We start from the raw sequence: 25,561 nt of genomic DNA, 5'->3' as shown, positions 1-25,561 counted from the left end.
GTAAAGTCTGCGATTCACAGAAGGGTGAGGAATAACAGAGCATCAATTGGTAAACTGAACTGTACACATATGATATATGGTAGTCCTCATCTCTTAAGACACAAACCAGAACAAAATGTTCAGGGGCATGTAGAAACATCATCCAGAGTTGAATTGCACCTGTGACATCTTTGATATTCATCTGAATAATTCAGTCTTTTCAGAGATTAGATCAGTATCAGAATAAATAGGCTGTAAACAGAAGAATGCTGTTTCAGTTAGCAACAGAAATTTGCACAGTGGCCCAGACCTCTGATCCATTTAGTTCATAACCCCAGTGGACCCACCAGCATATGCTTGTTCAGAAGCTGCTATTACCCCTGTAATAGACAATTCTGTGAGGATATACCTGTTTTGAGCTGTTTCTGTCTAAATATTACAAAACTGTCACCTCCTCAGAAATTAGGTGAGCCTCAGTGAATATTTATCACTTGTAAGCTATGGGGTTTAGGGGATCAGAGTTTTGCTGTAATTGGGAATTACATGAGACCACCTAGTTCATTAAAACAGAGTGAAAGACAGAGTCAAAGCCAAGCCTGCAAAGGTAAACAGTGCATGAATTCACTGCCTCCATATTTAAAGCCTTCAAAGCCTTTCAGTTAAAATCCTTTTCCGCTCTGGATCTCAGCATGAGTCTGGCTGCAGGGAGGTTTTGTGTGGTGGCCTGTCAGCTTCCATCTCCAACACAGTGAAATTCAACTAATTGTAAGTGCACATTGCTCCAGGCACACACTGCACACTGCTACTCGGGCCACGCACACACGCCGTGACCCCATCCACCTACTGTAAAATAGGGTTTTCTCTCCCTACACACACTTTTCTTTTTTTGTTACTCACAATCACCAAAAAGATGACAGGCCAGAGCAAGGAGCAGAGATCCCCATTGTATTTCTGCAGAAATTGGTGTGGATGGGGTTTAGGTGCCCAACTGCCTGTGTGCCAAGGATTGCAGCAGTCATTGGACTGTGCCTCCATTAATGAAAAAGGGTTGGCCAGAAAGCACAATGTGGGGCTGCCTCTGCCTTCAGACTTTGATCTCACCTGCTGAAGCTGACCTCAGCACCATGCCAGGCTCTGCATTGCAGCTGGGGATCAGAAAGCATCAAGAGGAAAAGAGAAATAGAAAAATGGGAAATGCCTCACAGTTGAAGACCCTCTGTGACCCAAAATAGCCTATGTTAGTGCTAATCCTCAGTTGCTTGTGAGGTTCTGTAGGGTCAGGCCTAATTTGCTCCTTATGCAAAACTGTTTCATTCCTGAGCTTTCATGGCAATAGGGTAGGCACAGAGTACTGGCAAACAGTTTCCAGCAGTCTTTTTTTCAGCACATTCTCGTTCTTTAAAATTTGCCATCTGAACTCCACAGAGATCATCTGAGTTTGCTTCTGTTTCTGGTTTGCATAGGCCAGGCTTTACTTCCATCAAAATAAAGTTTGTTTTCTCACCCCTTAACCTAGAAGCCTTTTTAACTTAATTTTGACTATCAGCTTGACGGTCTCAGATTATGAGTGATGTACTGCTTGCATGACTGACATCATCTTCAGTCGGATTCTCTTCTAAGGAGAAGAGAAGTACAGGAGTACATTTACCTTCCTACTCAAATAAATTTCCTAACTCCCCAGCTGAGAGAATCTTTTGCATCACTTTTGCTGCTGCCAGTTGATCAGCAAATTGTTACGGCTGCAAGTCATACATTTCTTCCACGCTCACTTTTTTTGTCCATCTTTGTACCCAGCGAGGTAAAGTGGCCACCTGCTCCGCCACACCTAGCGTCCTTTGTAAGGGCTTCAGTGGCCTTGGGGTGCATTAAGCATGATCTTGACACACCAAGGGATAAGATCCATCAGGAGACTCAAGCAGAGCATAGGAGTCTACAAAGTTCAAGGAGATTGGCTGGAAGCAAGTGTCTGCCCCAGGATCTCAAAGCTCCTGTGGCAATAGAGGAATTTCAGGGAATTTTGGGATTCAAATAAATAGTTGCTGACTGCTCTCAGAGAACTCATAATTCAAGCAGCTTTCACTGCCACTCACCATTGAACCTCACCACTTAAGCTCAGCTAATTAGGTAACACTTCTCTTCCCCAGCCATTGCACCTGAAATGCTGATTATACTCTACTTGGAGTGCTGTGGTCTCCGTAAGGTTGCCACTTGGTTCCTGATAGAAGTGATCCCATTGCTGTTTCTACTTTCTTTTGGAGGCAATAATTTAAGTTCAGGATGCATCCTCAACAATGCAAGAAGTACAAGAGCAAGAATTCCTTCTTTGGAGATGGAGATGTTGGAGCAAAGCACTTTGCCCAAGATCTTGTTGTCATTTCTGGGCAGTGTGAGACCTCTGATCTAGAAGTGACAGACCACTTTCCTGACTGTGAGAGTGCCCTTCTCCCAAAATGAATCCTTGGCTAAGGAGCCCTGAGGAAGATGATGGCTGCCTCAGGAATTAATTAGTTTTGGTTAATACAGCCTCAAGAATATTTGAAGGAACAAGTCAGTTTGATCAAAAAATATAAAAAAATATTTGAGGAGTTAACAGAGAAAGAATATAGTGGTGTGTGTGTGTGAGCAATGTCTGGAGCTACATACCAATGTAGGTAGGTAGGTAGGTAGGTAGGTAGGTAGGTAGGTAGATAGATAGATAGATAGATAGATAGATAGATAGATAGATAGATAGATAGATAGATAGATAGATAGATAGATTTAAAACAAAAACAAAAATAAAAAATAAAAATAAAAATAATAAAAGGCATTCCAAGTACTAGAGTCAAGGGGGACTTTTTCTTGAACCTTTTTATGTCAATTCAGAGTACACTGGGTTTTTCTAATAGAGCAAAGACAGCTTCTGCACATACAGCCTGTCCTGGTTTAAGCCGGTGTGCCAGTACAGTCTTGTTTTGCAGACTTACATAATAAAGACCTATGGTTTTCTACTGATCTTCTGCGAGACATAAATTTCATCCACAAGGTTTCACAGGTAAAAAGCAGTGCTTTAGCAAACTGCAAGCACAAGTATACCTCTTCTTACTTGACCTTAAACATCTTACCCGTTTGAACTCACATTTCTGAGAAGAGATTACAATTAGGAAGAAGCGGATTAGATAGAATTGAGCGGCTCAGCTGGTCCTGACATGTATTCTGATAGGTTTTGTGTTTCTGGAAGTAGCTATTCAAGAGACTTAGGCCTCCTCCCTTTAATGGAGACTCTAGGTCTATCATATCAGATGGGTTGTCTCAGAGTACCTCACCAACCTCGTGGGCAGAGAGCCAGTCTCTAACACTAAAGTGCAGAGGGAAATGTAGGAGGCACAGCCCAAAGGAATTAAGAAAAATAGTCCATCCTCCCTTGTCCTTCCATACACAGGGACTCAAGAAGGGCCAGACCCACCACTCTCACAGATTTCTCCCACTTTCTGCCTTCTGATTTCTGAAGAACATTAAATTTTACCAGCCAGAAAAGTCTCAGAGAACAGCTTATTCTGCCAGCTGAGCCAGTGATGGGGAGAAAATATCTTTCCACACTTTGAATTCACAGATCATCTGCCTACGGTTGAGCCTGCATTTTTTCCTTAAGCATTCTGGATATGAAAGCAAAGCATTTTCTCCCAGCAGAAGAAATTTTCTTGCCTGTTCTCCCCTGCAGTTGACCAATAGTTCCTCTGAGAAGGCAGAAATGCCTAGAGAGAGTGCTAGTATGGTTGATTTTTGCCATGTTGCCAGTAAGTAATAGCCATTAGTCAGCAAATACTGAACTCCCTATGTTACATCTTTCTCATACAGCTTAAAGACATTATCCATCTCTCTACACTCTTTCCTGCCATGCTTCTTCTAATATAACTATATGGTACAAAACTCACAATTATTCTACCACTTTTGTATTCCTGATCTTAATAAGAAATTGTGGCTGAGGTGTAGGGATCATTTTTTAAGACTTACTGATGAGTCAGGAGGACCTGTTGCTTTGAGGTGCAGCAGAAAATCGTTAACCTACAGCTAGTCCTTATAGCCCAGGAAATGTCCACCCTGCAGTCATTACTGCTCTTAGGATAAAAAGTGTTCTATAAGAGCAGCATGTCATTGTGAGGTGAGAAGGGGAGGAAAAAAATATGTTTTTCTGAGAGTAAGTGTCCTCCAAATTTTATTTTATTTTTATTTCATTTTTCTAACAGTATTGAACTTCAGCAGAATGAGCACTGGGTTGATTTAAAGCATTGCTTCCCTCATATGTAACTCAGTTTGTACAGGCATGTTTTTTGTTGTGTTGTTTTTTTTGTTTCTCTGAATACTGTTTATTTAAGTAATTGTTGGCTCTTTTCCTGTCCTTTGTTGACCCCAGGAAACAACTTTTTTTATGTGTTTCCATTCTGGGATTTCTATTATCTACTGACTTGAGCTGGGTGTACTTCCGTGAAAAGGCCCAAAAGAGAAGGAGAGAGCTGAAGTTACTCTTGAACTAAAGTCAACTTGACTTCCAGTTTGAGGCCCAGGAAAACCATTGCTTGAAGCAAACCAGTTAGAAGGTAGTTAGCAAGTCAACTTCTCAAGAACAAACAAGGATGCAGTATTATCAGCTTCATAAAGTTAAAGGAGGTGGGTTTACAATTTAGTGGAAAGAAGTCATGCTGTTAATTAGTCACATTTATTTGACAAAAAAGTGGGGGAGGGTGGAAAGGGGAAAGGAAGTTGGGAAAGCAAAACAGAACAGAAGGGAAAAAACCTTTATGATGAGGTGCTCGGCAGGATGAAGAAACAAAAGGAAGGCTTTCTGCCTGTCTCCTGATATTTTCCAACTCAGCAAAAAAACCCATTGTGTAGCTTAAGGGGGGGGAAAAAAAGTTAAAGTTGAAAGCTTAGTGTGTGAAAGCAACTGCTCAACCATTGTGTAATATGGGCTAATGTAATGTCACTGTTTCCCTGTGATGTAACTTGCAATTTTTGTTCCAGTTGCTGTGGTCAATGTTATTGCTTTCACTTTTCAAAAGGGGGCAGAGGGGTCCAGGGAGATGGTCTTTCTCTTTAGCCCCACCGCCCCTTCTGCACCCCGAAACAAATACTTCTGTTAGGAAATATCAGTGCTGACCAGATGTCACTGACTCTTTTTTTTTTTTTTTTTTTTTTTTTTTGCATGTGTCCCTTAACAGCTGGCAAGAGTATCAGCTCAAATCATTCACCACAAGCACACTCTTTCTGTTTGTCTCCAGATAAAGGGATTTGGAATCCTGGTTGTCAGAGAGGGATGCTGAAAACTGTGGAATGGATTTCTTTGGGCAGAGGGAATACTTCTTCAAGATCTTTAAACCAGTCAGGGATGGTCAAAAATAGCATGCAATGGGGTTGGCTCTTCATGTTCTCAGTAATTGTTTTAGCCCAGGATGTTTTCTTGGAACCACTGTGAAGTGTCTTGTTCATAATACTTAGCAAATCTAAATGTAGACACACATTTTGTTCCAGCCATGTCAGCTGAAGAAAAAGTTTTAGACATGGTTATAGATGAGAAATACAGTTGGTGGAAGATAAAAAGAGTCTGTGGTACATGGATGCTCTAGAATTGCTTGGGGCCATAGCCATGTGTCTTTGTTACCTTGAACTACAAGCTCTACATCTTGCAAATGGGCTGAGGGCACAAAACAGCACTATGTTTGCAGTAGGACCACTCTGCACGCAGCCCTGGTGTTGCCGGGCTCAGGAGGCAGCAGCGATGATGCAGCAACTGGCACTGCTCCACCTGGAACCGCACTCTGGATGCCACTGTGCACAATGCAGAACAGGGGCTGATTTATCCTCGTAAACCATAAGCTGAGGGCCTTTGTCACCCATGGCAGTGAGGACCAATGACCTTCTGCCTACCCATAACCTTCCCCTCATATTTAGTTATTTCTGCCTTTCTCTTCAAAACTGCCGTAAGTAACTCATGTTGTACAGAATAGTGCTGTGCTCTTCCCCAGTTATTGCTCCACTGCAAATTAAGTATGTTTTCCTTATATGAACAAAGATAATTAAGGAGCTTGGTATATGGAAGTCAAAGCATGATAGAATTATTTTTAATATTATCTTCAGATTAATGAAAAACCAAGAGCAGATGAAGATAACACAAAGGTTCTGAAAACTCCCAGACAGTGAGGAAGAAAATCTCAACTCTTCACTTCAGCCCTGTCCCTAAACCAGAATGAATCACTGTGTTTATTTAATACAGCATCTTGTCTTTGGTGATGGCTTTAAATAGTCACCGTAAGAGAAAGAAGCAAATATTTTTAATGAGCATTAAGGACAGCAGCTGGCCTTGCAAGGGTATGTAACACATGACGTCCCAGGTATGGTAATATGCTTCAGCGTATAAAGGATTGTATTCTGTTACTTATAATCTCTAATGTAGCTGTAGAGATCCTCACTACTGATATGAACAACAGGGCTTTTCTAAAGCACGCTAAGCTCTTGCAATGACATCAAAGTTTCTCACAGGCTCTAAATTCCACTGCTGAACTACATGTTGTAGTTACAAGTGCTCTTATTTTGGCCTTTTCCAGCAAGCAAGTAGGAGAAGCAAATTCACTGTTCTATGTATTGTCCTGTTCCATCTTTGCTTACCCTTTAAAAGGGAAACCCCAGCACTTACAATGACATGGAAGCCTTTCCAAATACCTTGTCACCTCCACTGTCAATCTCTGTAGTTCATTCAGTTTTGAGCCTACCTGTTTTGAAATGCAGAGACAGGAGCTGACTGTGGCTTTCTCTCCATTTTAGAATGCAGGGAGATGGGGCCCAAGACTACTGGAAAGGTAATCTTGGGTGACCTAGATATCTGTAAAAAATCCAAGCTCCATCTGACTCAATACCAGTATTGCCACTGACTTCAAAGGAGCCAGAATAGTGGTTCCTCTGTCTTCATTTTTGAGCTGAAAAATGAGATACTGTGGTACTTGCCATTGTTTCTGAAGTGGTTGTAGATGCATGTAAAAAAAAAAATAATTAAATAAAAATTAATTGTAATTATTACTGTATTTTCCATATTGTTTTCCATCACACTGTTTTGTTTGCTTCTCTGATGGCCCCAAGGCACAGAGCAGATGTTTTCACTGAGCTGTCCTCAATGACTTTTAAATTACTTCATCATTGAAAAATGGTAACAGTGCCAGTCTTTCTTGTAACATGCAATCTCATCACCCCTCATATGCTTATATAAAGACAACTCCCAAGCAAAATACACATGGCATTGGAACCAGCACCTCCAGATGACTCAGGTAAGCAGCAAGAGAGAGATGGAAAGGTAAAGAGAGGAAAAGAAAAACAAGAACAACAACAAAACAGAGTCAAATAACAAGATGGAAATGGGCAGAAAGTAATTTGTGCAATTGAGCAGCATTATAATTGGGATTTTCCTCTACTGTTGATGGCCTGAAACTTAAATACTAATTTAGCTAGATTCTTGAATCTGTTTTGCCTTAAAAATAATAAGTGAGCTCTTTATTAGAAAAAGGAAAAAGACATTCCTCGAATGTCTGACAAAGGAGCATTACTGAAAACTTCAAATTCCCCCAACAGAAAATCTATTAAAAAAAAAAAAAAAAAAAGACAAGTCATTAATCAGTAACAGCTGCTCCCAGCACCTGTTATTTATTCCAGTCATTAACACTTCCTTTAGCATTTCTGACAGAAATGGGTATCTTTTTTAGCTGATAGAAAAGTGCTCTTTGGAACATGCCCAGAACTAGGTAGTTCTGTTTGATCTACAATGTGCTTACCCCAGCGTGGTATCACAGTTTTCTTTTTCACTTGTGGGTTCTTTCTTTATTCTAAATGTAGATTGAAAAAGCACTGAAAATCTTCGGTATGCCCTGGTTGATTGGTCACAGGGGAACGGGCACACAGTAACTGCAGGGTATGTACAGGTGCCAAAGAATTCCCAACCACCACAGCCCCTCTATGCCTCGTTCTCACTGGGGCAAATGGAAGCTCAGAGAGCTTACACGCCAGAATTTTAGTGCTACAGGTGTTGCAATGTTGCTGTGTCACTTTAGCCTTCATTTGGAGCCTCCATCTCCCTGCTCAGATCAAGCCCAGCCAAGCTCCCTCACAGAGCTTGCAAAGAAGCTCCTCACATGCCTTCCCCCACCAGCACAGCTCTGTGACACCCCCCAGCTCCCTACCACTGCCCAGAGGAGCAGGGTTACCCAAGCAAACCGATGCCCTGCTTTATCTCTTGCTGCAGCAGCCCCTGATTACCTCTTGCCCCTTCCCTTCCCAGTGCAGAAGGCACCAAAACCTCTTCTAACGCAGCAGAAAAGAGAAGATCAGAGACAAGCATTGTCTAGAGGCACCTTTCCTTCGTATCTATCACCTATAGGCTTCCAGCACCAAAGCTTGGTGTACAAAGTCCTGCTTTCCATGATCATATAAAACCCTGTTGTGCAGGTGCCGACATGAGCTCTGAAAGTCCAACCTGCTCTGGCAATCCTGGCTTAAAAACCTTATAATACATTATATATAATATAAAAATTATATCACATGAAAGTGTAGTTCTGAGGGACATGGTTTAGTGGTGGACTTGGTAGTGTTAGGTTTACAGTTGGACTTGATGATCCTAAGGTTCTTTTCCAATTTAAATTATTCCATGATTCTATATTTCTGTTAAACACAGCAGCAGCAGTGAAGACATGCAAGCCTACCTGGCATATTGCTGCTCTTTGTTTCCTTTTTCTTTTTCCAGCTCTCTCTTTTTGCTTAATAAATATCTGTCAAATCTGTTTCAGGCTCAGTCACAGTTTAAACATTGAGATTTGTAGTGGTTTCCTACCACCATTAGATAATATTTTTCATCTGAAAGCCACTGTTTTCATTTAGGACTGCTGAAGTTGTGGCAACATTTCTGTTAGTCTTGGGGTTTATAACATTGTTTTAGTGAAAAGCATGCATGGGATTTAAGAGAACATTGTTTCTTTAACACAGATAGATAAAGAAAGCAGTGTATTATATTTATCAAAAGGAAATGTCAGCAGAACTTTATAGTCTGGTAATTAGATAACACAGATAAGTCTGCTGAGTTTGTGTGCTCACAACCACCACTCCAGATAACACTTCCTGAAGTCAATTAGAAGAACTTACACAACATCATATATTTTGCATGGTTTCTTTCTTTAAAGTGAGAAAGAAAAGAGAGAAAAGAGAGAAAAGAGAGAAAGAAAGAGAGAGAGAAAGAAAGAGAGAAAGAAAGAGAGAGAGAGAAAGAAAGAAAGAAAGAAAGAAAGAAAGAAAGAAAGAAAGAAAGAAAGAAAGAAAGAAAGAAAGAAAGAAAGAAAGAAAGAAAGAAAGAAAGAAAGAAAGAAAGAAAGAAAGAAAGAAAGAAAGAAAGAAAGAAAGAAAGAGAGAGAGAGAAAGAAAGAGAGAAAGAGAGAAAGAGAGAAGGAAAGAGAGAAAGAGAGAAAGAGAGAAAGAGAGAAAGAGAGAAAGAAAGAGAGAAAGAAAGAGAGAAAGAAAGAAAGAGAGAAAGAGAGAAAGAGAGAAAGAAAGAAAGAGAAAGAAAGAAAGAAAGAAAGAAAGAAAGAAAGAAAGAAAGAAAGAAAGAAAGAAAGAAAGAAAGAAAGAAAGAAAGAAAGAAAGAAAGAAAGAAAGAAAGAAAGAAAGAAAGAAAGAAAGAAAGAAAGAAAGAAAGAAAGAAAGAAAGAAAGAAAGAAAGAAAGAAAGAAAGAAAGAAAGAAAGAAAGAAAGAAAGAAAGAAAATTAAGATACAGTCTATGACAAGCACAACATGTAGTCACTCCACATTAGCCTTTTGCTCTGAATAATCCTGCTTGCTTTGAGCAAGAGCACCGGGCATCTGATTTTTCCAAAGAAGCTTGCAACTGCAGCAGCAGCTGTGCCAAATCATCACCACTGCAGGGCAACAGAGAATTCCATGGGCCCTTTGATTCAAACCAAGGTAAAACCAGAACGAAGCAAGGGGCTTACATATTTCAGACAGGTGGCCTTTGTAAACACCTGCATTTGCATACATGGAAGACCTTGTAAAGGAAAATCTCTTAGTGCCTTGAAAAGGAAAGAACACAAGTAACAGCTGAATTCTCTTGGATGCAGAACTTGAATCCAAGTGTTGAAGGCCTGAATCTCCTTTGTACAATTTTTATTTTAAATTTAGATGAGATTAATTGATTCTATGCCTGTTTAAAATGTTCTGAAGATATTTAATTTACTTATACTAATGGTTAAGTATTAGCCTTTAATGCTAGGAGTTCAAAACTCATAATGCTTTGGGCCTCATGTAATTAGTTGTTCTTGAGGATACTAGTTTTACCTTGAGCAGGTTACCATTAAAAGACATATGGTCAAATCCTGCAGTTTGTTTGTGTTAAACACCTTCTTCCTCAGGCCACTGAAGTGCTACTTGGGGTCAGAAAACGGGATAAAAGAATGAACCTATCTTTAAATATTTTCACATTCTAAAGCAAAATCAAAAGTAAAATATATAGCCTTTTAATGAGGTAAAATTCCCAGATCTATTGGGGGAGGCAGGGAGGAAGGAAGAAAAAGACAGGAAGTTTTCTGCTGATTTGCTGTTTGCTGGAAGCCACTTATCATTTTGTTGTCTTGCATCATGAAGAAAGTGAAACTCCTAAGAGCTTTTCAAGAGGGTATTTCAGTTTACCATAGCTGCAAAACAGCTTCCTTACTGAAAATCTCCTTCATAAAAATACTGATTTTTGAAGTGTTGTAGAAAAAGATAATTTTCTATTTGGTAAAAATTCTGATTAGAAATTATCACCAACTGCCTTCAGCATTAATATCCTGGCAGTGGTAGAATCTGGGTGCAAAGATGACTACGCAGCATGTGTCCTCCCTGTACTAAGGGCTGGTGAGTGATCTATCTGCTCTGTCCTTACCCACAGAAAAGTGCTGTCCTCAGAAAGTTCCAGTTTCATATTACAAAAGAGAAGAGTTTTATACCATGAAAAAAAAAATCACCCTGGTCATATATAACCCACGCATAGAGCAGGCTTTAAAGTAAGTAATGCCAGTTTATATAGCTGCCCCTATAGAGAGAGGGACCTGGGGGTCCTGGTGGACAGGAGGATGACCATGAGCCAACAATGTGCCCTTGTGGCCAAGAAGGCCAATGGCATCCTGGGGTGCATTAGAAAGGGTGTGGTTAGTAGGTCAAGAGAGGTTCTCCTCCCCGTCTCTTCTGCATTGGTGAGGCCACATCTGGAATATTGTGTCCAGTTCTGGGCCCCACAGTTCAAGAAGGACAGGGAACTGCTTGAAAGAGTCCAGTGCAGAGCCACAAAGATGATAAAGGAACATCTCCCTTATGAGGAAAGGCTGAGGGAGCTGGGTCTCTTTAGCTTGGAGAAGGAGAGACTGAGGGGTGACCTCATTAATGTTTACAAATACGTAAAGGGTGAGTGTCAGGACGATGGAGCCAAGCTTTTTTCAGTGATGACCAGTGATAGGACAAAGGGCAATGGATGCAAACTGGAGCATAGGAGGTTCCATGTGAATATCAGGAAGAACTTCTTTCCTGTGAGAGTGACAGAGCACTGGAACAGGCTGCCCAGAGAGGCTGTGGAGTCTCCTTCTCTGGAGACATTCAAAACCCACCTGGATGCGTTCCTGTGTGAGGTGCTCTAGGTGATCCTGCTCTGGCAGGAGGGTTGGACTAGATGATCTTTCAAGGTCCCTTCCAACCCCTAGGATTCTGTGATTCTGTGATTCTTTAACTTGCATAGCAGGTAGCAGAGACACAGAAAGAAAGTCAGGTCTTAACAAACAAGTGAAAAATGTTACTTCCAAGGAAGGAAAGGAACAGAGAAGCTCCCTATTTATCTGATACAAGGTAGATGTCAGGCATCATGGGAGATTGCTTCTCAGTTTGGGATTTGGCCTAAAGGTAGTTCTCAGGTAATTTTCTTTGAAATATATTACTTTGAATGTTAGGCCATAACAACAGGGAGGCTTCCCAAGGTCCTGTCAGTGGAGAAATCTCACCTCTATCATTTCTGCAGCTTTACTCCTTGTTCCTCATAGTCCCAAACCAAGTTTAATCTGTAAGTCTACCTGCAAAATGTTTTTTCTGGAAGAGAGGCTTGTACAGCAGAGAGCTGGCTACAAAACTTGATTGCAGATGCTGATCTGTGAGAGGATATTGGTGGCACTGTGATTCCCCACAGTAATACTACTGTGTGTGGCATCCTTTCTGGGCCTTGTCCACACAGCTGCATCACATTCCCCCTGCAGACACTGCTCCTGCACTTACACCACTGCAGCTGCCTCCCTCCCCTGCCAGTTTGTTTCCTTGCTGCCAGTGCAGGGTTTGCCTGTCCTCTCTGAGATGATGGATTTTTCAGTTGTGATTGGGGTCTTTATCCCATGCAGGCAACTGAAAGGGCTTTGCAAAAATAGCTCACCACCTCGCAGACAAGCAATCTGATGTGCAGAGATAGGAAATAGCCTTACTTGCTTTGGAGGGTATTTTAACACTCCCCACCACCTCAGTAACCTCTCACAAGAACAAATAACCTTCTCCCTGTTAGTACAATCAGGAGGCCCCTATTTTCTTAAGGTCCTGGAAAGATTAAGTGACACAGGTTACACAGGAAGTCTGGAGGGAGCACTGGAAATAGAAGGGGGCCCTCCTGAGTCCATCCACAGTGCCTTGACCACAAGACCATCCTTCCTCTCCCAAGGTTACACATCAGGTCTGTGGTGGAGCCAGGAATAGTACTCAAGCTTCCTGACACCAAAGCCACTGTCCCGCACTGGGTACCAAGTAAGCACAAATACCCATTTAAAGCAATTGATAAGCCCCTGTCTTGCAATTAAACCCAAGACATGCTGCCTGAACCCAAAGGTTCCTGTTTCAAAGGCTGTGACACACTCTGCTTACAAAGTTTTCTTCCACCAACAGGGCAGGTAACTCCTCCCCACAGGTAATTTCTCCTGCTGTTTCAGTGCAAGAACTCTTAGTTCCTGGCATGTCCTGCCCATGCCAACCCTGCAAATGCTGCTTGACACAGTGAAACAGGTTTGCAGGCTGAGGGGTGCCTTCTTTGGCCAGCCTATTGAGATCTGGCACTGAAGGGGGCCAAGCCCTCCCTGGCCACTGCAGGGCAGAGGGGAGGAGATGTTGCAGGTTAAGATGGGGGCATGAAGGAATGGTGCTGCAGTGGTGGCCAGAGGAGGGACCCCAGGCTCCCAAGGTCCTGGCACAGCACTCAGGCTGGCACCGGAGGGATGAGCCACCCCAGGGGCAGACCCTGCTAGACCAGTGGGGATACACACTGCATCCATATGTCCTGCTTCCCAGGGGAGAGTTGGGGATGTGCTGCGTCAGGGGGGCACAGTGTCCATGTTCCTGCAGCTCGCTGGAGCCTTTCCACTAATGTCAATGGGCTTTGGATCAGGCCCTGAATTCTGAGCTGTCCCAGCTAAAAGGACTCCCCAGGCAGGGTCTCCTCCCTGAGGAGGCCTTTAGAACAAGGAGGCCTTTAGAACAAGGAGGCCTTTCAGACACCCTGCTGACAGGGAGGCTCCTGCTGCTTTTTGGCAGCAGAGCTCCTGTCCTGGGTGAGCACTGCACGGGCGGGGCAGAGGCAGGCAGGCACCTCCACCACCCCACGCCCACTGCCTGTATCTCCTGCAAGCACCGCTTGGCACCCACATGTCCCACCCACCTGCTCTCAAGCAAACACACACATGACTTCCACCTCCTGCCCAGATTGTCCTTTTCTTTTCCCAGAAAGGCCCAGGTACTACAGGTGAGCCACATGGATCCAGACCTTCATCTGACACCATGTAAAGTAATACTTGCTGTAGCACTAAAGACCTGACGTTATCAAAGCACTCAATAACCTCCTGTTCCTTACCACTGTTTCTACAGGTGCAGCATCAAGAGGGCCCAACTGAGATCATGGCACTGACTGGACAAAGTGCAGTACCTCATAAGAGACAAGCCTGTTTCGAAAAGCCTGGGAAGAAGAAAAAGCAGAGAAAAATAAAGTGATTTGCCTGAGATTGAAGAGCAAATTAATAGCAGAGATGGCAATAAAACCTACCAAGACTCACCTGTTTGTCCTATCTGCGAGATTATGTTCTCTGAACACCTGCTGCCATACATACTGCCATGCCTTGTTTAATATATGCTGCCTTGACTGGTTATTGGTAGGTCATCATGCTCTGTTCAGACTGTTACTGACAGGCTGGTTTTTAGTATCTCATCACTCTCCTCATGAAAAGTTTCCCTAAAAAGACACTTGGGCATAAATTAAGAGAATAACCCTGTTGAGTTGTTTCAGGAAAAGTGAGTCAGTAGATCTTGTCTAAAGTTTGGCATAGCAAGGTCTTATAGACAGACAAGCCCCTGGAGTCACCCTGAGTTTTCAACTAACCTCACACCAAAGTAGAGTTCTAGTGGTTCATGTACTTATGTACATTAAAACAAAGGGAGCACATATACACTTTACAGATACAGATCACCAGATGATAAAGTTGTTTGATTTTATATCTGCTGTCCCACTCTTCATGTTTAGGATAGCATCCTCCTCCCCTGAAGTGAGTGGGAACAGAAGATTTCCATCAGATCCCCAAAGCTGCAGGAGGCAGACCACAATGATTTGGGTTCAACTTTAATGGAGCAAAAAGGACATTATTTCCTAGATTTTCCTTTTTTTCCTGAAGTGGAAGAACACTTTGCCTGCTTCTGAATGGCTTCTGGTAATTAACACATAGCACAAGTTGAACGAGAACTAGTTAGGGCAAAGTTAATAGGGAAAATTGCCTGAACTTTTGGGGCCAAGCCAAAGGACAGGATCATACCCTGCCCCAGTACAAAGGCAACAGGCACCAGGGGCAGAGGGGAAACCAAATATGCAACTGATACTTCAGACAGGTATCATACCCAGGAGAGCTGTGGCCATCAGCCAGTTCAGTGTCACCCTTTCCCAGCAAGGGAAGCACCAACCCCCACAGGTGTGACTGAGGGAGCTCATGTCTCATGGGTGTGCACCCTGTTCTTGAGCCTGGGGACCCTCACCAGAATGCCCTGGGTATCTCAAACTCCCCTGAGTTCCAGGCATGTGCTTGAGGTTGCAAGAAATGAAAAGCTGAGTCACAGCAAACCCCACATCTGGTTCACGATGGAGTGCGCTTGTGTTGCTCTTCCTCAGGAAGTGATGTCAAATGTGTTTATATGGACACAACCCAACATGACTGAGCAAACATGACTCGAGGTTTTGGCAGACATTTACCTTTGAGGTAAGAGTGAGCACAACTGTGGGGTCAACAGTTCAGGAGGTTAGGAGGGGAAAAAGAGGGATGCTCTACACTGAATGAGTTGTTCCCCAGTCTTTGTGACAGGTCTCAGTCATACTCCATCCACCCATGAGTTCACAGAAGCCTGTCAGATGCCTAGTTGCAAGGTTCAGTCAGTTCATCATCAGTTACGGAATGAACATAGCACTCTGGTTATCATTAATAATATTTATTTTGGAAAAATATTTTAAAAATGAATTTCTTCATTAACAAAACAGTAAAAAAAACTCAAATAACATTTGCACAATATTCCATAAATACATTTATATACAAAAAAATATAGTCACATAGACCCGAAGTGCCTTTGTACATATTTACCAAAAAATTTAAATTATAAAAAATGAACATCACAAAATACTCAAGCTTTACAATTATCATGAAAATATTTTTACAGATTCAAAAAAATAACACAATTTTTCTCACCTAGTAAAAACACATTTTAGTATCAAAAAAGACAATAAAGGCAGTGTTTGTGTCTCTAATTCAAGAAAGACTGGCTCATAAGAATCCAAAATATACACTTCAGGCAGTGCATGCTTCTTATGTAGTAATTAAGTCCATTCATTTAAATATATATAGAAAAGCAACTGACCATAGTGCAATGATAAAATTCATAAAAGGCAGTGCAACAGTAATCCTTGAACACAGACCCTTGCCTGGTGTCCATCTTGTTTCTTTATTTTGCAGTCACTTTGCTAACTTCAGTAGAGAACCAGCTCAAGCCTGAATTTAGTTTCTCAGCAGCAGTCAGTGAAGGAATCTATCTCCCATTCCTCTTTCAGCAGCATTCATCGGGGCACGTCTCCTCTGAAATTGTTGTGAACAACCATTTTGCCATATCACCTCTGGTTTACACCTGGCGAAAGAAAATACGAGCAGAGATCAGGAAAGGTTAATGGAAAGTAAGAAGACAGCTGTAAGGCTGCAGAGGGTCAGGACTCTGTCTTTACACTGGGCAAGAACGGGCTGTGCATGAAGCACATAAAGGCATGGGTCAGCAGACCACAACCACACTATCATTGTGCCCTTGTCTGCAAAAGTCATCGTACCCCTAACATCCACAGCAGCAAGTCACTGAACTTGTCTTTACAACATCCACAGCACAACAAACACAAGCTGGATGGATTTCAACAGGTAAAAATTGATGTGGCACCATGGAAAAGAGATTAGCTGCCCTGAGGTTCTAGGTGGGGATCTTGCAGCAATACTTTTCTCTGCGGACCCAACTGCCAGGCAGTATACTAACCTCAGTTGCTATGATGCACTCATCTTTCTCTTCTGATATGACATACACCGACTGGTACTTTGTGTCCTTTGAAGTGGAATATACTGAATCTGGTCGTTTTCTTTCAGAAGTATCACTATTGAAGACAAAGAGAGACAACACAGGTCAGATGGCTGCTGCTTAACACTACCTATGAGACACACACACCCCGCCCCCAGAGTCAAGCTGTCTCATATGCTCAGTTGTGAGAGATACCTCTTTAGTTGTACTGCACTTTTCTCTTCTGCCTCTGAATCATATGTTTCACACTTGGCTTCACATTTGCTGTGCTCCTCTTTAACAGAGTCCTCGTTCTTGAGTTCATGCACCAAATTGTAATCCACTGATGGGTATCTGACTTTGTAGCCATTTTTATCGGAGTTATCACTGTGAAAGTCTACTTTCTTATTTGTGTTTTTAATCTGAGTGGCACCAATGACACTTATGGAAATGTCCTTCTCACGCTGGCAGTTCGCCAGGTTGTTCATGGTCTCAGTCTCACTCCTGCAGGCATCAGGCTGGTGGTGCCTCTTCTGCACTCGAAGCCTGACACAGACGACCACAGCAGCACACCCCAGCAGCAGCATGAGGACCAGAATAATCCCAGCACAGACAGCAATCCAGGGGAACTGGGCGTTCTGGCCATCAGTGTACTTCTCAGTGAAGTCGACGATGACCGGCCCCTGAGGGGGCTCGGGGAGTAAAAACTGGCAGTTGAGGCCACCATAGCCCCGGGCGCACTCGCAGACGTAGCGGTTGTTTCTCTCGTGGCAGGTGGCCCCGTTGTGGCAGGGGTTGTGTTCACATCTGCTCACCGGGGTGCTGCAGTTCTTCCCGTTGTATCCCGGGGGACAGGTGCAGGAATAGTCATTGATGCCATCCTGGCAGGTCCCTCCATTGACACAGGGAAAGGAGGCACAGTCGTCCACGTTATCATCACAGTGTCTCCCAGTAAAGCCAGCCTGGCACTGGCATATGTAGGAGTTCCCCAGGTCAACACACTGAGCTCCTGCAAGACATCAAGGGAGATGAGCACTGAGTAGTGGGCAGCCAGACCTAACAACCTCCCACCTGCTGCTCTTGGGGTGATCACCACAATGGGCAGCCAAGAGAAGCTTTCTTTTTGAGATGTTAACTCAACGTTTGCCAAGTCTAATCTACTGTACAGGGTTTTTTAAAGGGACATAATCAGACCTATTTTTAACTCTCTGTCCTATTCCCTTTTTAACATTTCACTCAGCTTGCACAACAAAGCTAGTCCAGATCAAGTTAACACCACAATCTCAAGTTACAGAGTTTGAGTGGCAATGAAAGTACTGCAGTAAAGAAAGTCTTCACTAGATTAATCAAAAGGGGAAGATTATTGTTACCAGATTGCAAGTAATAATATTTAGCACTTGTATGGTGTTTTGCATCCACAGACCTCAGTGTCTTTGCAAAACACTTGCAAGTATAATCCTCCATATTTTTATGCATGAAGCTTCAGGCTAAGTGACCTGGCCACAGTCACCCTTTGAGAAAATATGATCTGCATCAGTGGCCCAAACCACATCAGTACCTTTTAAGTACACTTCCTCCAACAACTCAACTATTGACATGACATGGACCATGACTGGTCCATAGGGCCTTATTATGAACTCCAGTCCAGAAGCCAAAGTAACTGGACGGTCTCCTTTTAGAAGGTCACTGTTGCATGCTTGGTCTTACCATTAGCACAAGGGCTGGAACTGCAGTAATCTATTTTCTTTTCGCAGTTGAACCCAGAATAACCCAGTGGGCAGCGGCAGCTGTATCCCCCATCAGGGTTGTCGGTGCACCGCCCACCATTGAAGCATGGTCCATCAGCACAAGTCATTGCACTCAGCTCACAGTTTTTACCATAGAAGCCTGGGGGGCAGGTGCAGGAATAGCTGTTCTCAAGATCCTTGGGGAAAGAAATGAGAAACTGTAAAAATATTTATCTGAAGTTGCTTTGAAATCAAAAAAGGGATTTTGAAAATTGGGAAAACTGATATTAACTCCTCCCTTAGGGTTTCAGATGGCACAAGCAACTTAAACTTACAGTGCAGCTTCCACCATTCTTGCAAGGGTTGGCATCACATTCATTGATTTCAATCTCACAGTTGGAGCCTGTGTACCCAGGTCGGCAAGAACAAGTGTAGCTCCCCTGACCAGTGTTGGTGCATGTGGCACCATTCTTGCAGGGCTTGTGGTGGGTGCAGTAGTTCAGGTCTGTAAAAGATTTATTTTTTTTAAAAAAAGAGAGTAGCTACTTGCTACTTTGCAAGGCTGGCACAGGGTGGGTGAGCTGGATATAGCTGCTTGCTTTCTGCATTTTAAAAAAGAGGCTCAGGCAATGACTGAGAACTTACCCTGGTTGCAGAAAAGGCCACCCCAGCCTTCCTGGCAGTTGCACTGCCAAGGCTGCTGACAGGTACCATGAAGGCATCCCGGGTATCGGATGCACTCATCACAGTATCGCCCCTGCCAACCCACTCTGCATCTGAAAAAAAACAAAACAAAACAAAAAAAAAAAAAAAAAACCAAAAAAAAAAAAAAAAAAAAAAAAACAAAGTCTCATCAGATTTAGACTTCTCACAGTTGGAAACTCTATCACAAACTCTGCAAACACACTGATGCCAAGGATCGAGTTTCCTAAAAGCCCTCAGTGATCCTTCGTGTGAGAAAGTCATGAAGTCCAACCGCAGAATCGGCTTTCATCAGTCCCAGCTATGTCTTCCACTTCCTTAGACAGAGCCATGGTTCCAGGTAGTTAATTTGTTTACTCTAATAACAAACAGCTAAATCTTACACACAGCATTGTAAACTCATCAAGTTAATATTAATGACACTGATGTTTGACTGGTAGATTAATTCTTTGATCTGGCATCGCCTGGCTTTCTCATATTACTATCTAATATGAAGAAAGGCATTTAAATGGGCCCTTTAAATGGCCAATGGCATCAATGTTAAAGACAAAGAAGGGAGTGGGAAGGCAGTGGAAAACTTACTTGCATTCCCCAGGTTTGTCGCAAAAGCCGTGTTGCTCATCGCATCCGGGCAAACAAATTGCTGTAAACAAACCAAGCAGGGAGAGACATCAGCACTGGGGCTGAACACTTCCCTTTCAGAAGTCCAATTCTCAGAGCACCTTGCAGGTGGGGAGTGAGCCCCTTTTACTAGGTCGGGGCAGTTAAGCGCAGCTGAGTTAATCTCTGGAGTCTGCAGGAGTATTGATCTCACCCTGGTAACTGGGCACTTTACTTATGGCCGGGGATGAGCATTCTTCTTAATACAGTTGCACACAGACAAAAGAGGGCTCACAATTGCTCCCTTCCCCACAGCCCCTCACCCCCCTTCCCTTCCCAGTGAGGGTCAGAAGTCCTTTTTTTCAATTCTATGCACACAGCTCCACCTCTTAATATCCCCCGAAAGTGTGTGTGCAGATAAGAGTGGACAGCTGGTGTGCAGGGTGCCAGTGCAAGACAGCTGCTCTATTGTCTATTCTCTCCCAGCAGCTGCCCCACTGCAACAATACCCCAGCCCCGGAGCCAATGGGGCAGGCGGCCGGCGGCCAGGCAGCCTATCCCTGCCTACAGCTAATCTATGGCACGCGCGTGATTTCGCTGAAAAAAAAACTTTTTTTTTCTTATTCAAATAAATAAAGTCTAAAGTTCTTCCTCCCTCCTCCCCCCACCTCCGCCCCGCTCCAAAAAGGGGCGGGTGGGTGGGTGCAGCCCTGGTAAAAGAGGTAAGCGGGCCAGCAGGAGGGAGGATGAGGGAAGGGGGAAAAGGGACTTCTGCTCATTACTTTGCCTGGTTATGGAACTCATTAAGCAGGCACTGCAAAGTTTTAATTCAACAAAGCCAGCCAGAGACAATGGCATGCGAGGGGAAGGAGGGGGGAAGAAAAAGAAAGAAAGAAAGAATCAGCGCTGATAATCAGATCGCCTCCGAGCTGGAAAGAATGGAGCTGGGGGCAAGGCAACGGGAAGCAATCTGTGACTGGCAGCTCTGCTCGCTAACGGCAAAACATTCTTTTTGCATGCACACGTAAACACATTTCCCCTGCCTAGTAGGTTTTCATCACTGCTATAGGCTGCTTTTTTCTGAGAGGGAAAGCAGACCGAAGAGCATACGTAACGAGTCAAGACAGACAGCCTTCTATTTTGCCATGGGAAGGGCAGCAATGTACAGGCATCCGAAAGTGCTGACAGCCCCGAAAGAGCTCATTATCAAAATGCTTCCTTTTTCCCCACCCCTTGACACAACTGGCTAGGCACTTTTCATCATGGGAAAGGTTGTAGTTCCTATTTTAAACATTATCAAAGGAAATCCCTGTGCCTGCTGTTAATTGTGCAACATTGTACCATGAACTGCTAAAAGCATCCTAGCTAATCAATCTAGACTCACTTAATAGCAGCTCAGCTGAGACCACAGTACAGGAGGGCTTTAAGAAAACAAAAATACAACAAGAAGAAAACCAAGAGGCTGCTATACAGCCTGTAACTGTTTTCTCCCTGCCTGCCTGGCACTTTGATGACTGGAGAGGAGCACTCGCCCAATATGTCATTTGCCAGCGTACTTCAGACCCATGTATGCACACAAACAGGGAATGCCATCACATGCCGGAGCCCTGTCTGTGTGTTTACGTGTACACTGCTATATATCTATAAAGGGCAGTGATCTCGTACAAAGCTGCAGATATCTGACATCCTCTCTGTGATCTGCTTACTGTCACAGCTTTTCTTGCTGTATCAACACTCCACATTCCTCAACAACTTCAAGCTCAGACATACTTTAAAACTTATGTCCGTCACTGCTTTATTAGTAGTAATGATCAGGGCAATGGCAAAGAAGAGAGATAGGAAAGAATTTTAATATTCTTGTGGCTCCAGGTGAAACAATCTCTGTTAGTGGCAGTTTAGGAGTACCCCAAATAAGACATGTATGGTCTAGAGACCAGAGAGTGTCTTGGACCTCCCAATACTTTTCTAAAAGCAAGGTGGCAAGACATCAGACTATAACAAGCCAACCAATACGCCTGCCACATGGATGTTGCCAAAGCCTAGCTCCCTCTCCTGAAGCCATTTACCCCAGAGGTTATGATATCAATGTACCATGACTGAAGGGGTGGCTAGGTATAACAAGTAGGCCTGATATATTTTAATAAATCCTCAAGCAACTGCTGAACATTGTGTTATCAGATTTTATACCTATAGCAAAGGAGGAAGCGTATAATGTTGGCACTGACACTTTATTAGCTTAAGGGGCTGTCTGCATTAACTTTCTGTGGCAATGCTGAGGGCCTCCCATGCCCTTGCACAAGTAAAGCCTGTACACAGCACCAGATCCCCACCCACTGCAGTTTAGTTCCCCCTCTCCCATGGGGCTTGATGTCAGAGAAATGAACCCCCCTCCCCAAGCACTCAGGGGACACTGCTGCAACTGGCACCCAGGGAGACAAGAAGGTGGACACTCACGCTCAGTGCAGTACTGGCCTTTCCAGCCTGGGTTGCAGACTTTCTCGCCACGCTCTCCGCAAGTGAAGTGACCAAAGGCATCATCCCTGGGGCGGCAGAAGACAGAACAGCCTTCTCCATAGTAATGCTCGTCGCACACAAAGCGATAGGAATACTTGAGGTCAGTGCGGCCGCTGCTGTGCAGGTCCTGGGACCACTCTTCCCCCACCGCCAAGTGCCTCTGGGTGGCCAGGCGGCTGATGAGGCGCTCAGGGTTTTCTGTGTGAAAGCAGAGAGGAGAGATGTGATTAAGAAGCTTGAAGCCAGCAGGAGTGTAGGAGGATGTTCTGGGGTTCTCTGGTGGGAGGGAACTGCAGAGGCAGGATGATAGCGATGTGTGCCAACAGGTTGGCCTCTCTTCCCATGGTCTCCCAACGAGAAGCAGGGATGGGATGGGGGGAATGCACTCTGCCGCAGAGAGGGGAACTCAGTAGGGCCAGAGAGTTGGGATTATTCAGGGAAAGTTTGTTTCAGGACAGTTACCTGTGGTGAGGTCGTCAGGAGAGTCTGTATGGAGAGCCTCAATGATGAGCGAGAAGGTGCCCTGGGGAAACAGGGAACAGAGACAACCCACCGAGAGAGTATGAGAGCAGGCAGAGCCAGGGGAGCATGCCCGCAGCCCCCAGGAGTTATCAGTCTCCTCAGATACCCCCAGGGTATCAGTGACCCCTTAGAAAGGCGTCTGCCCAGCTGGGGTGGCTCGGGTGCGTGGGATGGGGTGGGATGGGATGGGGGCCGCCCCCTCCCTCACCGACCCCCTCCCCCGCACTTACAGGCCAGGTGAAGCCGAAGGGGAAGCGGATGGGGTTGCTGAAGGCGGGGTCGGCGCCGCCCGCGCCGTCGGGGACGCTGAAGGAGTTGGCACCGAGGACGGGTGTGATGGCGCTGCCGTAGGTGCAGGGCGGCTCGGGGGAGACGCTGGCCTGGTAGTGCTTGAGGCAGACGCGGAAGAAGGTCTTGCAGTCGCACTGCTGCAGCCCTCCGCCGCCGGGGCCGCCCCCGCGGCAGCAGTTGCGGTTGCTGAGCAGCCCCTTCTTATTGACAAACTCCTGCAGCTTCAGCTCGAAGACCCCGGAGCAGCCGACCTGCGGGGCGGGGACAGCCGCCGTCAGACCCGCCGAGCAACGCGCCCCCCAGCCCGACCCCCGCCCCGCCGGGCACCAGCTGGACTGACACCCCCTTCCCCGACCTCCCTCCCTGCTTCTCCCAGCTGCAACAGGCAGCAGCAGTCCACGGGACTCCCCGGTGCAGGGACCACCGCAGGTATTTCTGCCCCCCACCCGGCAGGCACTTACCTGGCAGCGGCTCAGCAGCACCGAGAGGAGAGCGAGCGTCAGCAGGAACCGACCTCCCATTTTGGAGGGGCAGCTCTGATGCCCTCGCTTTCGTCCCTCTTGTCTTCTTGTCAGCGGGAAACGGGAAAGCGTCTCTCGGGGGAAGGGAAAAAAACTCAGCGGCCAAAGCCGCTCGTTAGTGTCACGGTCTCCTTCTTTCAGGGGTGTCTCAGACTCTTTTTCCCCTCTGTTGATACCTCTTGGTGTAGACTGTCGGCTACTGACAGCTCTTTAGGATAGCAAAAGAAAAAGAGAAAAAGAAAAAAAAGAAGGGAGGGGAAGTTAAGATTAATCTGCTAAACTCTTTTTCTTTCCCAATCCACGGTGCTCCTCCTTTTCTCCAGGAAGAAAAAAAAAATAAAAAATAATTAAAAAATAATTAAAAAAAATAATTTTTAAAAGCAACTTAATTCCCAACGGAGACAGAGAAAAGGCTTCCCAAGGAAGGTTAAAAATCGGCGATCTGGCAATCCCTGGCAGCGGCAGCGGCGGACGGGGCGGCAGCGGCGGTAATTCCCGGTGCGGTGAGATGCGGGAGCGGCTCTGCGCGGCTGCGCTCGCCCTGCGCACGTCGGGGCTGGCGGGTGTCAAACGGCAGCGGCGGCAGGCAGCAGGTCACGTCGGAGCCTTGATCCCCTTTTTTTTTTTTTTTTTTTTTTTTTTTTCAAAAGAAGAGAAGCTTTCTTGCCTTGTTGTGGGTTTACGTTTGTTTTTAGAGGAATCCCAGCCAACAAAAATAAGCTCGTGTCTCAATAGCGGCTCACTGAACGTGTCCGGGTATGCTCTTAAGGGGGAGGGGGATGCCTGCTCTGCTCTGCTTTGCTCTGCTCTGCCCTGCTCTGCTCTGTTCTGCTCTGCTCTGCGCCGCGGCTCGGCGGCTCTCTCCGAGGGTGAAGCGCTAAGGATCTGCCTCTCCTTGGCCGCCTGCCTCCCTTATATCCCGCCGGCCGCCTGCATGCCTAATGAGATGCAAATGAGCAGCCCCCCAATCTGGCTAGAGCTGTCACAAAGGAGCCACTTTTCCAAACCCTCCTCTCAATGGATCGCCAAATGGTCAGTGAGCTGTAAAATGTGCAACCCTCCTCCCCCTCCCCTCCGCGCTCACAAAACGTGCTCATTTACATTCCTGCAAATTTGGTAACCCCAAGAATCCCCCTTCTGCTCTGGGGAGAGGGTAACACCCCCTCTTGCACCGGCGAGAGGCAGCGCAACACGCTCCGGCGAGAAAACAACCCCGGGGACGACGAGCTGTAATTACCTCTTGAAAAGTGCAAAGCAGCCGCTGTGCCCCAAAAAGTAACTCCGTGATCATGACCACTTCCAAGGGGCATCTTCGGCTTTAAAGGGACGAGGGAGGTGGGAACCAGAGAGCCACAAGGGGAATCTGATCCCTTGAAATTCACACCGCATTTCCCCTGGTATAACCGGGATAATGGGGGGCGGGGGGGGAGAATTCGTGCGCACCCAGCGAGGGCTCCCTCTTCCTTTGGCTCTGCTCACAGCGCTCATCCCGCCGGCGGAGGAAAATGGGGTCCCCGAGGAGGGGGGAGGGGGTGTCCCGGCGGCGGGCCAGAGCGCAGGAGGGTTCGCAGAGGGGACCTGTAGAGGGGAGCCGTCTGCGGGGCTCCGCGGGTCCCCTCCCCGCCAGCACCGCTGCCGGAGAGAGCCACTCGCTCCGCCTGGGTCCCGCACCCCTCTATGATTATTATCATCATCACCAGCAACCTCTCCCTCTCTCTCCCCCTCTCTCTTTTTTTTTTCCTCCTTCAGCTTAGTAAAAAGTGAGTTTGGTGTGTGTCGTTCGCGTGGCTGTCATTAAGGCCGTTTGTTATTGTGTGAGGGCTGAATCAGTTAGCTCTTTGTGCTCTCAGCTGTATGGTAATGTAGACAGCACCTGCTCCCTGCACAATGCGAGGGAGAGAAAGAGCTCCCCTCGGCGCACGCTACTGCCTCTACAACAATGTCCGCACGTTTTTTAAAGAAATCCCTTCCAGCACTTCCCCCCTCCGTAAAAAAAAAAAATATAATAAATAAATTTAAAAATCAACCCAACTTTACACCAACCGTCACCTTATTATTTTTTTACATATCCATCAGACACTAGAACTTTT

At 45.2% G+C, this 25,561-nt stretch overlaps 1 protein-coding gene across 1 annotated transcript; it reads right to left on the bottom strand.

Moving 5' to 3' along the window:
• Window positions 1-15,509: 15,509 nt before the first annotated feature.
• DLL1 (delta like canonical Notch ligand 1) lies at window positions 15,510-24,081 on the bottom strand. Its single transcript, XM_051615590.1, has 11 exons — window positions 23,412-24,081; window positions 22,890-23,201; window positions 22,600-22,660; window positions 22,078-22,335; window positions 19,606-19,666; window positions 18,967-19,097; window positions 18,657-18,826; window positions 18,302-18,518; window positions 16,811-17,603; window positions 16,577-16,691; window positions 15,510-16,186 (listed from the first exon to the last, which is right to left on the bottom strand). The coding sequence occupies exons 1-11, from the start codon at window positions 23,469-23,471 to the stop codon at window positions 16,181-16,183; spliced, it is 2,184 nt and encodes a 727-aa protein (XP_051471550.1). The 5' UTR covers window positions 23,472-24,081; the 3' UTR covers window positions 15,510-16,180.
• Between the last annotated feature and the right edge of the window lie 1,480 nt (window positions 24,082-25,561).

Source organism: Apus apus, chromosome 3, assembly GCF_020740795.1.
Source record: "Apus apus isolate bApuApu2 chromosome 3, bApuApu2.pri.cur, whole genome shotgun sequence".
NCBI classification, from domain to species: Eukaryota; Metazoa; Chordata; class Aves; order Apodiformes; family Apodidae; genus Apus; species Apus apus.
This window is presented reverse-complemented; position numbering and strand designations above follow the sequence as displayed.